At 50.8% G+C, this 12,650-nt stretch overlaps 2 protein-coding genes across 3 annotated transcripts in view; both read left to right on the forward strand.

Annotated features, from left to right (window-relative positions):
* SIRT7 (sirtuin 7) overlaps positions 1–151 on the forward strand; it is a 6,476-nt gene extending 6,325 nt beyond the window's left edge. The window contains exon 8 of the mRNA XM_009881286.1: positions 5–151. Coding sequence (XP_009879588.1) covers positions 5–151 — 147 coding nt within the window. The remainder of the gene's footprint in view (positions 1–4) is intronic.
* Positions 152–159: 8 nt separating this feature from the next.
* On the forward strand, positions 160–10,808 carry PCYT2 (phosphate cytidylyltransferase 2, ethanolamine). 2 transcript variants are annotated; one of them, XM_009881268.1, is made up of 12 exons: positions 160–260; positions 1,398–1,559; positions 3,424–3,490; positions 3,994–4,078; positions 5,145–5,189; positions 6,528–6,666; positions 7,867–7,949; positions 8,136–8,213; positions 8,826–8,891; positions 9,130–9,195; positions 9,678–9,766; positions 10,464–10,808. In XM_009881268.1, the coding sequence occupies exons 1-12, from the start codon at positions 179–181 to the stop codon at positions 10,552–10,554; spliced, it is 1,053 nt and encodes a 350-aa protein (XP_009879570.1). In that variant the 5' UTR covers positions 160–178; the 3' UTR covers positions 10,555–10,808. The 2 variants fall into 2 exon arrangements, with proteins under 2 accessions (XP_009879570.1, XP_009879571.1); XM_009881269.1 differs by lacking the exon at positions 1,398–1,559 and having other exon boundaries at positions 179–260.
* The last annotated feature ends 1,842 nt before the right edge of the window (positions 10,809–12,650 follow it).

Genomic DNA, 12,650 nt, shown 5'->3' on the forward strand with positions numbered 1-12,650 from the left:
CGAGGGAGCGCTGCCGCCTCCCCCGGCGGCGGCTGTCGTCGCGCCGCGGCAGTGGGACGTTAAACCGCGGAGCCCCGGGGGGGTGTCCCGGCCGGGCTGCCGCCGTCGCCTCCCGCGGTGCCCGGCAGAGCGCACGCCGTGCCTGGACTGAAGGCGCCGTTGTCTTTCTAGCTATGACATGGTGCACTATGGCCACTCCAACCAGCTGCGCCAGGCTCGGGCCATGGGAGATTATCTGATTGTTGGCGTCCACACGGATGGTAAGAGGTTTTCTCAGCTTTTCACCTCGTGCTGCCTCTAGAACGGCCCGGCAACGCTAACCCCGAGAGAACCGAGCTCTCCTGGTGCAAAGCAGGCTCCTTCCTGCCTCTCGCGGAGCACAGCCTCCAAAGTGTGTCTGCCCTGGCTGAGGGGGGCCGTTACCCCTTCCCCTTCTCTGGAGCGAGAGTTGGGCACTTTAGAGCTTTTCAGGCTGCATTTGAGGGGCCATCTGTCTTCTGTGCCATAACAACAATTGAAACAGTTGAAAATCAGTCTGGTTTGGTGGTTCAAACTGCAGAACTGATACTCCAAAACAAATACTGCGTGGAGAAAACTTGTTTCAAGCCTAAAGGGTCATGGAATGGTTTGGGTGGGAAGGGACCTTAAAGCTCACCCAGTGACCTTAAAGCTTACCCTGCCCTGGGCAGGGACACCTCCCCCCAGCCCAGGTTGCTCCAGGCCCCGTCCGACCTGGCCTTGAACACCTCCAGGGATGGGGCAGCCACAGCTTCTCGGGGCTACCTGCGCCAGTGCCTTATCACCCTCACAAGTCAAGAATTTCTTTCTGGTGTCTCATCTAAATCTCCCCTCTTCCAGTTTAAAACGGTTCCCCCTCATCCTATGGCTCCCCTCCCTGATCCAGAGTCCCTCCCCAGCTTCCTGGAGCCCCTTCAGGCACTGGAAGGGGCTCTAAGGTCTTCCCAGAGCATGAGGGTTAAGCGCTAGGAACTGGTTCTCGAATGTGAAGATGGATTTTTAAATTGGTTTATGGATGCATATTTTCTAGCATGAACTGAGCGTAGCATGAAGCCATTGTTTAAAGGGGGACCTTCCCCTCGGGGGCTGCCAGGAGGCCCAGGTAGTCCCCCCAGTAGGAAGCCTCTGGGTGCAGGGAGGCACTGAGAGCTTTTGCCTTCTGAAAGAATTCCAGGGCCCTTGTCCACTTAGGAAATGCAACTGAATTAAAATATCTTCTGATCTAGCAGGGGCTTCCTTCTCTGCCACAAACCAGTTCCAAGCTGAGTTTAGGTCCGCAGTGAAGTTCACCTACCCATGAAATGGCTGAGGCTCCTGTAGGTGATGTCTTCATAGCTGTAGTACATGCTTCTAACCGGGTTTTTCTGTTTCTCGCCCAGAGGAGATTGCGAAGCACAAGGGCCCCCCTGTCTTTACACAGGAGGAGAGGTACAAAATGGTCCAAGCCATCAAGTGGGTGGATGAGATTGCTCCAGGAGCTCCCTATGTCACCACACTGGAAACTCTGGACAAATATAACTGTGACTTCTGTGTGCATGGTGGTGAGTAGTATTCTGAGGCGACGCAGGCCCTCTGGGGCTTGTGTGCTCTTCATTTCCCTGCTGCAAACCCAGGAATGATCTGGCCAACACTGGCCATCAGCAGGTACCTGGTGTACAGAGGTCTGCCACATCAACACCTGCGCTGGGCAGGACAGCCACTCCTGTTCTGGTATTCTGGAGACACACGTCTGTGTGCTCAGCACCCTGCTGGCCAGATCCCTTGGTTTTAAGCATCCCTTACACTTACAAAGGAGAAACGTGTTGTCTGACAATTGTCCTGAGGTTGTCCTTAGCACAAACAGAAGTTTGTGCAGGGGGGAAAAAGTCATTTGCAAAACTTTTTATGGGAAAAACACTGTTTAAAAGGTAAGCGTGCAGAAATACAGTCATGTTTATATCTGCTTATCTGGGATGAGATCAGATCTGAAAAGCTTCTCTCTCTTTATCCAGATGATAAGCTGTTCAAGGGCTTAGCTGACCCTGTGGTCAGAGACCTAGTTCTTACTGTGAACACTTTTCAGTTTACAGTCACTGAAGAGAAGTAGTGTTCTGAGGAAACGTTCTTGCTTTTGTACTCTGTCCCTTACTGGGACGGCTTCTCGTGTTCATTCAGCCTCAGCCCCTCCTCCCTACCCCTCTGAAGGTATTTTGTTCCTTTAATCAGGAGTACTCTTTGCACTCATTTGGCGTATCCTTCCTCCTCTGATCCCTCCTATCGATGAGCCAAGTATCTAATTAAATGTAAAGAAATCATTAATCTTCGATAAGATAGATATGCTTTTTCACGTGGACAGGGCGATTATCGAACTCCTTGCTAACTTAATTGCCTGCCCTGAACGTGTCTGGGGCACGTGATCCCTTACTAGACTTGGTGAGGGATTATGGCAACAGAGAAGTGCTCGTGGCCTTTGCTCCAGTTTCCCTGTGTTTATCCCCCCTGCCAAATCATTCAGTACTTCTACCTGAATAATACCCTTGCACGCTGCACTGTTGTCAGGCTGCATTTGTGCAAAAGATAAGATAAGTTTTGAAATAGCTGAGCTTAACTGGGAAGGTGACAGGCAGCAAACCGGCTTTCTGCCTCTCTCCTGACACGCAGAGCTGCGCCTGCAGCGCGTTCTCCTCTCCTGTCCCGGTGCCCTCAGGTGGGGGTGTGGGTTTGAGAACTGCTCGGCCTCCCTGAGCCCGACTGCGTGAGACGGAGCGCGTCTGAGCACCAGCGCCGGCACTGTAAACTGGCTGTTCTGCCAGGTGAAAGCCATCTTAGGTTTTCACTTGTGAAGATTTTACGCTATCGCTAAAAGTAGGTGAGAGGTGTTTTTGTAGGTAGGGTTAGGAACCATGCCAAAGCAGAACCGAAATTAACTCTGTAGGAGAGCAGCTTTGTGTCACTGTAGAAGTGCCATCACTGAGGGGAACAACTGGCTGCTGGAGGACTGTTTAATTGACTGAAAAAGTTGTGTCATGAACCAACTGGCTAAACCCAGTCCTAAAGAAGTTAAGCTGCTTTTTAATACTGCTGTTTACTGTCATTCAGACAATAATTCAGTCGTCCTTGCTGCTTGATTCACTGCAAGGGCAGACGGCTCAGATTTTCTGGACTATGTAAAAAAACGCTGGACCAGATAGTTAATGGTGTTTTGCATCCAGGAACATGCTTATCTCCACAGACAGGGTAGTCGTGCAAGCCCCTGACATTTCTGTGGGATGCAGGATGGATCCCACCTGTGTGCACAGGGATTCCGATTGCAGGAGTTCGACTCTGGCTGAAGTGCTGGACCTGTTCAGCTACTACTGTTGTTCTAAACCAGCTCTCGTGCAGGAAGGTTTGGGGTGCAGTTCTGAGGCTTTTTTCTCTCTGCAGATGACATCACCTTAACGATAGATGGCAAGGATACCTATGAGGAAGTGAAGACAGCGGGGCGATACAGGTAACCCATTGCTGTTTACCTTCGTATCCTCTCTTGGGCAGAGTTTCTGTGAGTTCATGCCCTGAAGGGAAGTCAGGTGAAACACAGCTCTATTCAGGTCAGGCTTTAATTTTGCTGTAACGTGTGTCAGAGCCTCAGTTGCTTTGACCATTTTGGCTTCCAGGAAGTGTTGCAGACTAGCAACTGACTGGCAGGGGCTTCCCGTTCCTGGCAGATGCTAGTTCTGGTCTTGAAGCCTCACTGGGAGTTAGCTCTGTTGGGAAGTCTGTGCAAGGTAAGTTTTCCTCATATGAGCAGTTGCTGTGGTGTGAAGAAGATGCAGAGGCTCAGCAAATTAACACTGTAGTTTATATCAAGAGCAGGCAGAAGGAAGACTTTCTCAGGACTGTCCCTCCTGGTTTGGATTTATCAGGTGTCACAGGTGTTCCTGTGGTAATGGTGGGAAGAGAAAGAGGCGTACACTCCAGTGGCTTCTGCTTCATCCTTTGCTTGTCTCCCTGCAGGGAATGTAAACGCACCCAAGGTGTGTCCACTACCGACCTCGTTGGCCGCATGCTGCTCATGACTAAGGCTCACCACAGCAACATAGTGAGTCAGAGGGCTTTGGGTGGGACTTTGGAGTCCAGGGCATATGCCAGCTCTTTCCTTTTGCTGTCCCAAATGGCAGTAGAGCTCCTGGGTCTGGCTCCTGGGCACACAGAACTGGCAAGCTGATTATGGGCAGCGGCAGCAAAACAACCTGCTTATGTTTGCGTAAGCCTATGTGAGATCACAGTGCGATCTCAGCCTGTGCTGCTTAGGAAAGGTGTGGGGGAAAAACAGCTTCGATCCCTTGTGCTTGGTGTGGGTTTCAGGAACATTATGGGAGCTACAGGCTAGCCTACAGCCTCTCCGAGGGTGAAACTACATCGTGCAGCCACATTGATCTATCAGTCCAGTGCTGCCAGAATTGGAAAGTCCTCTTCCTTCTCACTGAGCTGCCTGCTTCTGTCTTCTGCTGTCTCTAGCCTAATCAGAACTTTCTTGAGTCTCCTTGGCTCACTACCTGGTAGATAGCTAACCTAACCAAGGGGAAATAAAGGAAGTAGTTTTATGTTGGTTAATGAGTTGAATTGACTTGGTAAACGAGCAATCCAGTGAATGGAATCACCTAGGTAACAGCAGGGACAAGACAAGGGATGCACAAGAGAATTCAGGGGTAGAGGGAGATCTTCTAGTGTGCTGAGCTGTTAGATTGGCTTAGCCGTAATATGTAAGTTGACACCGAGATCTGGCACAGTGCTACTACCTGTCTGCAGAGATCCGAGCCCGTCTCTAGTGGAGTGTCTTCGGAAGAAGGAAGGATGACGTCCTGTTAGGGGCTTGTGTAGTTGAGGCAGGACGTAGGTGTGCAACGCTATCAGGTTTGCAGGTTGGGCAAGAACCACTGTCACTGTGTGGTGCCAGGCTGGGATCAGATAAGGACGTTTCATCTGACTCATGCTGGGACACGACTCTGGTTTAGATATTAACTAGTTTGTCAGCGTTTGGTGCCAGGGATCAATGGTGTGCAGTCTGAGCCTGGACTTCTGGCACTTCTGCCCCACGCAAGTGTGTTCTTGGTTGGATGAGCCATATGAGTGCTTAAACATTTTGACTCTTTATCTCCCTTCAGGATGAGGACCTAGACTATCGGAAGCACACTGACAACTTTGGGAAGGTAATGTGAGTTCTGGCTGTGGACGTCTGGTTGTTGTCCTGTCTGAGAAGGATTCCAAATGTGCTTTCTGGCCTGTGTTGCAGGCTTGTTTTTATTCCCCCACATTCAGTAGTAACCTCAGTGAATGTCTGCTGTCCCATAAAGTAGCTACCGTAGTTGGTGAAATACACAGGTGTGGCTGCACAGGGCCAGCGAGTGAACCGTACGTCAGCGACGCCATAGAGCTGCTGCACCCGTTGCGCCTTTGCTGGTTTTCTGGCTTGCTAGTACATTGTTTATCGCTGCTTCCTTCGGGACCCAAGTGCCCGCAGTTCCAGCCTGGGGACAGCCTCTGCGGATGCTCCTTTTAGTGCTCGTGTATTTAAAGGTGTTGCGTTAGGTCTGGGCAGCGTTTAGGTAGCAGGCACGTAGCTAGCACGCCGTACTGCAGAACTCGCATGCCTGGTCTTCAGGTATCAGAGCAGTCCTCCTGGGGTGCTCTACTGTCATGCCCGGCTCACGTCTCTAAAGAGCTATCAGCATGTTTTTTCCCGGGATGTTGGATTGTCCCCGATTAACGAGCACCTGGACCTACAGCTTGAGTAAGCCTGTCTTTACTCACAGCAGGTTTGCTGACCAGGCTAAATCTTCCCCTTTGTTTTCCACCATGTTGGGGGTTTTGAGCAGCCTTTAGGGGGTCTGTTGTTCCAGCATGGCTGTTTCCTGGTGTGTGGATCTGGGGAGAATATCTGGGCACCAGGTCCCTGCATGACCCCTGCCAGCTGAGCCCCTTCTGCATGCTGCCGTGGAATGGCTTGCTGAGTTGTCTTTGTTCTTTCAAGTCTTGTGGAGCCGTTCGCTTTAGGGGAGCGAAGCAGAGGTTGGAGCAGGTGACTCGGTGGCTGTTTCCGAAACTGCCACATGGCGGGGACAGAGCTCCGTCTTCGGTTTCACGAGCGCTGGGATCCAGCCCTTGCTGGAGCTGTGGGTGATGCCAGGCTGCCTTCGGGCTTGAGAAGAGCCTGGGTGGGTCGTGTGTTGTCTCCATTAGTAAGGCTTGCCTCTCCTGGAAATCCAAAACTGCCCTGTTGCCCTCCTCCTTCCTGAGCTGTCTTCTCGGCATCTCCTTAGCTGGCTGTTGAGGGGATGATTTAGACTGTGTTTCATAGAGGGAAAAGGGATTTTGAGAGATCACATAAATATTTGGTGTTGGGAATGTAGAAAGTCCAAGCTGCAAAGAGCGGTGATACTTGCTAGCAACTTAAGGCCAGCAAATTGCCTGCAGCTGCATTCTGTGTGTTGTCCAAACCCCCTTCCTGGACCCTGAAAAGGAAACCTGTGGGCTGTGTGTTTTCCCAGGGACCAAAAGGTCACAGTCCCTGGACTGGCGTCTCACAGTTCCTACAGACATCTCAGAAGATCATCCAGTTTGCATCAGGGAAGGAGCCACAGCCAGGAGACACTATCATCTACGTGGCCGGAGCCTTCGACCTCTTCCGTATCCTTGACTCTGTTGTGTCAAGAAAGTAGCATTGGTCTTTTTATTCAATGTTTTCATGTTTTGAGGCACCAGATAGGATATTTAACACCCCCCCCCCCTTTTTTTTTTTTTTTTTTTTTTTTTTTTGCAAATACTGTCTGAGACTGCTGTGAAATGTATGGTATTTTCTACACTTATTAGGAATACTTAGACCATCACAAAAAATGTTAGTTTTAATAATTTCTAAAGGCAAATATAAGGATAACTGACTGATACTGTATCCTCTCCCTCTCAAAGTTATGGAGCTGAGGCAAAACAATAAACAACCTCAGCCCCAAAGGAGTTTATTTCAGAAAAGAACCAACCCATAAATTGCTAAAATTGGTGCTTTAATCAGAATAGGTCTTGCAACCTTTCTTCTCAAGACACTCTAATTAGATCAATTTAGAACATACTCACTATAAATCTAGCAAATTATTATCTCTGAAATAGGTTTAGCAGACAGTTCAGTTTTAGAGTAAGGAGAATTAAGCTGATTTCAGTGGGTTTTGTTGGTGTAGTAAGTATAATAAACAAAATAGGATCTAATGAGAAAAGTTAATTTTTATCATGGCAAAAAAGTGACTAAATTATTGCAGATTAAATTCTGAGAAGTTGGTTATGAGATAATCTGCAGGTGGGTTTTTTCCTTTTCTGTAGGTGTGCACGTGAGGGAGGAGTCAGGAGTTCATACTGGCAGTTTCTTAGTCACAGGACACTGAGAAAGGAGCTACAGCTCCTCACTAGAGAGAGATGTGGCCGTTGGAGGATTTCAGGAAGGCAGTTGGATACTCTCCACGCTCTAGTGATCACACTCGGGTCCCTCTTGAGGACTGGCTGTCGTAGACCAAGTGACTGCACAGGGCATCTGGAGCAGATGCTTCACCCCTGGGAAGGTCTTTGGGGCATTGTGCCAGAACACCTGAAACAGGTAGAGATTCTGGACAGAGGCAAAGTTGAGTCCGTGTGAGGTGGAGCTGAAAAGATGTCTGGCTTTTGCCCAGAACCCGTGGAGCCTGAGGAGGATGGAGGCAATCGTACTTAGGATATAGACAACAAGTAATGCAAAAATAAAATCCTTGGGATTCCTGTCTCCCACAGTGTTTTTTCAGTGCGTCTGTTTCTGTCTTCCTTTCCCTGTTTTCCATGTTAGCTTCAATTCCTTAAACAGGTCTACAGATATTGGACACGTAGATTTCCTGGAGAAGGTTCACCAGCTGGCAGAGAAACCCTACATCATTGCTGGGCTGCACTTTGATCAGGTCTGTATACCGTGTTGTCCAAAGGCAGAACAGCTTGGCCCGTGTTCTTTCTGAAACAAGCGGGCTGTGCTCTGGAAGACGGGAAAGGGATGTATTGGCCAACGCACGGTTTTCACGTTGGGAGAAAGTGAGAGGGAAAGGGGTTGCTTTGTCTCTCTTCTAATTGTGCCTGGTGCTTTGCCTTAGGAAGTGAATCGCTACAAAGGGAAGAACTATCCCATCATGAACATCCATGAGAGAACACTCAGTGTCTTGGCCTGTAGGGTAAGTGCCTGTAGGGTAGGTGCCTCTGTGCTGCTCCAGAAATTGGCTGGAGCTGGGGGATGTTCATCTGTAGCCAACAATGTTGCATGAGTTCTGGGTGTGCGCTGAGAAGGCAAAGACAAAACTGATCACTTTAGGCAGCCAGAGGTGCTGGTGTGCTCTCATCAGGAATCACAAGGCCCTCTGTCGCCCTGGCGAACCTGAGCTATTGCGCCTGCCCACCTCTGCTCCACCGGCAGTGAAGAGGCAGGATGTCTTGCGGAGTGCTGATCTGCTCTACAGCTGTGTTCTTGTAGAAAACTCTCTGCTTCCTGCAGCAGGGGAGAAAATTCCTGGGAAGGAAATGTGGGGAAACACGTGCCCCGTGCAATTAACGTTTGGATTTGCTATATGCACAGTACCAGAAAGCATATTGCCTAGTGGGACAAGATGCTGTGTGACAAGCAGTGGCTGCTAAACCCACTTTCCTGTTCCCTTATTTGAGTTCCTAACTCTATAATCAGATGACCTGCTCAAATCTGTTTACGAAGCAGGCTGACCTCTGTTTTGGTTCTTTTTTTTTTTTTCTTTTTTTTTTTTAAATGTGGACTCTTTACCTGGTTTCTTTTTTAGTATGTCTCAGAAGTGGTGATTGGAGCGCCCTACGCTGTCACTGCTGATCTGCTAGACCACTTCAGGGTGAGAGTCTTGGCGTATAGATGTCCATGAAGGTGTTGGGTGTGATGTGCCTGGGGAGCTGAAGTGGGGCAGGAAAACACAAGAGGGAGATGATCCTGCTCAGCGGGGTTACAGGGACCTCCAGATGCGCTTCCAAGCCTGGTACAAGAGGGGTGGCTTTGCTGATCTCCAGGCTGTGCTGCAGGGAAAGTCCCTGTCATCTTTTGGATCTTGTCAGTGACTTTGTGTCCCTCTCCAGGTAACACTTGTGTGTCATGGGATGACTGAGGTGGTGCCAGACAAGGATGGTTCTGATCCGTACGAGGTAAGCTACTGGCTGCTGTTGTCTATGCTGCTTTGTCAGCATTTGATAGATGCAGCACGGCTTTGTTCACGTTCCTGAGCTGAGAATTTGTATTGCAGAGGATGCTACCCAAGCAAGTCCTTAGCAGGTGATTCTGTTTTATATCCACCCCTGAGGGTACCTGCTTGGAGCAGAGCCTGTAAATCATTCACAACAGCTCCATTCTTTTATTCACTGTTCTGTTTTGCCTGTTTCTGATGTCTTCATGGCAGAATGAGAAGTCCTGTCATCTTTGCTCTATGCCACTCCTGGGCAGCTCCCATATGTGTGAAGCGTTCCTTTCAGCGGTTATTTATTCTGCCTCCTAGGAGATCGTTTTGTGTCGTGCCTGGCTGGGTGCCCACAGGACCTGCTGTGACTTCTGCTCAGGTTTCACTACTGAGCTGTGCCACCCAGAGGTCCTGCATGTTTTTTGCAGCTGAGTCTGGTGTGTTTGTTCACAGGAACCGAAGAGACGCGGCATTTTCCAGCTGGTGGACAGTGGCAGCAATCTCACCACAGATCTAATTGTGCAAAGAATCATCAAAAACAGGTTGGCTTTCTTCATCTCCCAGTTCATCTCCAGTCTCATGCTGTTCTGTCCAGCTTGTCTGAGGACTAATTAATGGGATCAAACAGGAAGAGAAGGGGTTAACTAAAGGCACAGAATCAGTGAACTGGTCCTTCATCTGCTGTAGCTTGGGCAGGCTGCTTAAATGTGGATGTACTGGACTGTACAGGAAAAGGAACTGCTAAACTCTACTGTGTCAGAATGTGCTTCACAGCACGCTTTATTATATTTCCTCCTCCTCTATTAGTGATAGAATTTCCTTGCTGTATTCTTGGGGCTTTAGCATGTTGCTTCTTTCAGAGTTTGCTCTTTTAGGCCTGAGCCCTTCACCTTCAGTGGCTTTGGCTCAGGTCAGTGGTGAATTTAATTTTGGTATCATGGCACTAAGTGGTCTGTCCCAGGACAGACCAAGCATGGAATAGCAGCATCTTCTGCAGAGGGAGAAATAAGTAGTGTTTGGCCAGTGTAGGAGCCTAGGACTTCGGAGTGGTGGTAACCCTCATGGGAAGCTCTGGGTGCTGTCTCTCCAAGAGGAGTCTGGGGGTTACTGGTGAGGTTTCTGAAGTACACTCAGAACAAAACAGTGTAGGAAAAAGCAGCGCTCCCCTGCTCCAGGTGCTTTTAGTCTACTAGAAATATGGATGGATGAGAATCTCATGGTATTTTGCGATTGGTGCAGGCTGGAGTTTGAAGCTAGGAACCAGAAGAAGGAAGCCAAAGAGCTGGCTGTGTTGGAGGCCATGAAGAGACTGGAAGAGGAGAAGCACTAGGCCAGCAGAGAGCCGATGTGTGGGTCGCAGAGTGCCGCAGCCGCAGCCTCACCCTCTTGGGGAGCAGACAGCTCTTCGAGAGGGGACCCCGGAATGGGGACACCGCTGTCGGCACAAAGGATGTGCTGTCCTACCCTCTTCTGTCCTAGCTCCTCCTGCACTAATTATGCAGACATAACGAGTCAGGATCCTGCTGCCTAGCTTTTTCTCCGTTAATCAGCCCCCGTCCCCTTTCCCAGGAGGAGACTTGACAAAAGAAAAAAAAACATGTTTTTAATTATAACTAATGTTTTAACATGTTGATGTGCTTTTACCTTCTGCCATTTCTGGCTTTTAGTAGGAGGAAAACGGAGCAGCTGCCCAGGCCCCCACTGCCCCTCCAGGTCTGAGGTCTGCGTTCCAGAGCAGCCCTTCGGGCGGTGGAGGCGGCAGCTGGACAGAGTGCTGAGAACGGCATCCCCGGGGGAGGGATATGGCACCACGGTTCCTCCTGCAGGCTTTCGGTTGGGGACGCTGGATTGTCGGTGTGCCGACGGGCGCTGTGCTCTGGGGTTTGCCACACCACCTCGTCTCAGCTGCTGCCTCTGCACCAGTACCAGACCCAGAGCTGCTGCGGGTTGAGTTGGATAAAGCCTCTCTCTGCTGTGACTGGTGTCGGTGCATCGTTTGCTGCCCCACTAACGGGCAGCAGCTGCTGAGAGGGGCGGGTGGCACAGGGACCCTCGGTTCTGTGATGTCCCTGGTGGATTTGAGGGACTTCTCTGCACGAGGTGTGGGAACCCTGGGGGCTTTTGCCAAAGGCTTTTTCTGTCGTGAGGCAGCAGGACCCGGTGCTGCGTGTAGATCGTGCCCAGAGCCCTGCTTGCTGCTGCCGCCGGACTCCACCTTGTGCCCAAGGGGTTACCGAAGGGAGGGACCTTGTCGGCTGAAATGCCGCGGCTGTTCTCTGGGGGCTGACACACAGTGTGGCCCTGCGGGGGGTGCGGGGCCTGAGGAGGACAGGTGCTGGGCTGAGCCCCTCTCTGCCTCTTACATTCCAGGGTGCTGCGGTGGGTGTCCTGGGCCGCTCCCTGCGCTGTGCTGGACGGTCCTCCCGCGCCGGTTCTGTTGTCCTCTCTGTTGTAAACTTTTGTTGCTGATCATTAATAAAATGTTGAAGAGTTGTGTGTTGGTCTCTTTGGCGCTCGAGCCCAGGTAGCAGAAAGGGGCCCATCCCTGCCTGGAGACTCTTCTACTGAATCTTCTCCCTGGTGGGAGCCGGGAGAGAGGCCGCTGTGGCCCAGGAATGAGCTCGTTGCCCTTGGGCAGCTCAGATGGAGCTCTGGGACGCATTGTGGTTGGTCTGGTGCAGGGCTCAGGGATCGCTCTGGCTAGAAGCCACTTGTTTCCACTGTGGGAGGAGGTTTCTGCTGAATTCACTAGAAAATTGAACTAGACTGCGTGAGGGGGTCGTCTTTGCTGTCTTCTGGGGTTTTATGCTTTCTGGACTCTAAAATTGCAGCAGAAATTGAACTGGAAAGGTGAGTGTCTCAGCAGTTCAGTGGGCTTGTAACCATGGTGGGTATGGAGGGAGGAGGTGACCTGAATTCGTCTGCTGATGGGTTGGTGTATCACAATGCCAAGGCAGCATCTGCAAGCAGCTGCGGTGGGGACAGATCAGCCATGGAGCTCGGGATCTCATGGCTACGCAGTTGCTAATCCCAGAGCCTGTGTTTGCATACTGGCATTTCAGTAATGAATGTGTCATCTGTGACAAGAGCCAAGACACCCACCTGTGTGGGAACACTCCCCACCAAGCACCCAGCAGGGCGACCAGAGAACTCAGAGCCTCAAGTCCTCTCCCGATGTAGCTGGAGCCCCTTGGGTGCCCGTGGCAGGAATGGCAATCCCATCCCTGCGCTGCCTGAGCACAGGTGATGCCATGAGTGTGTCCGCTCATCCTGGTCTCCTTCCAGCCCCAAAGCCACTGCTGAGACACAGATGCTCCTGTTGAGGAGGGGCTGGCTGGTCCTGGCTGCTCCCAGCCTCGGTGGCTGCGCTCCATGTCCTGCACTGGGCTCTGCCTTCCCCGGGTGCTGATGCTTTGTGAAAGGGCT

The sequence above is a fragment of the Charadrius vociferus genome, unplaced genomic scaffold, assembly GCF_000708025.1.
Source record: "Charadrius vociferus isolate BGI_N301 unplaced genomic scaffold, ASM70802v2 scaffold373, whole genome shotgun sequence".
In the NCBI taxonomy this organism is placed as follows: Eukaryota; Metazoa; Chordata; class Aves; order Charadriiformes; family Charadriidae; genus Charadrius; species Charadrius vociferus.

What these genes read in the sequence shown, in the direction of transcription:
- PCYT2 (XM_009881268.1), top strand. Translation starts at nt 179, where the DNA reads ATGGTGCACTATGGCCACTCCAACCAGCTGCGCCAGGCTCGGGCCATG. An exon ending in AGGCTCACCACAGCAACATA is followed by an intron (nt 4,079 to 5,144) that starts GTGAGTCAGAGG and finishes ATCTCCCTTCAG; the next exon opens with GATGAGGACCTAGACTATCG. An exon ending in ACACTGACAACTTTGGGAAG is followed by an intron (nt 5,190 to 6,527) that starts GTAATGTGAGTT and finishes GTGTTTTCCCAG; the next exon opens with GGACCAAAAGGTCACAGTCC.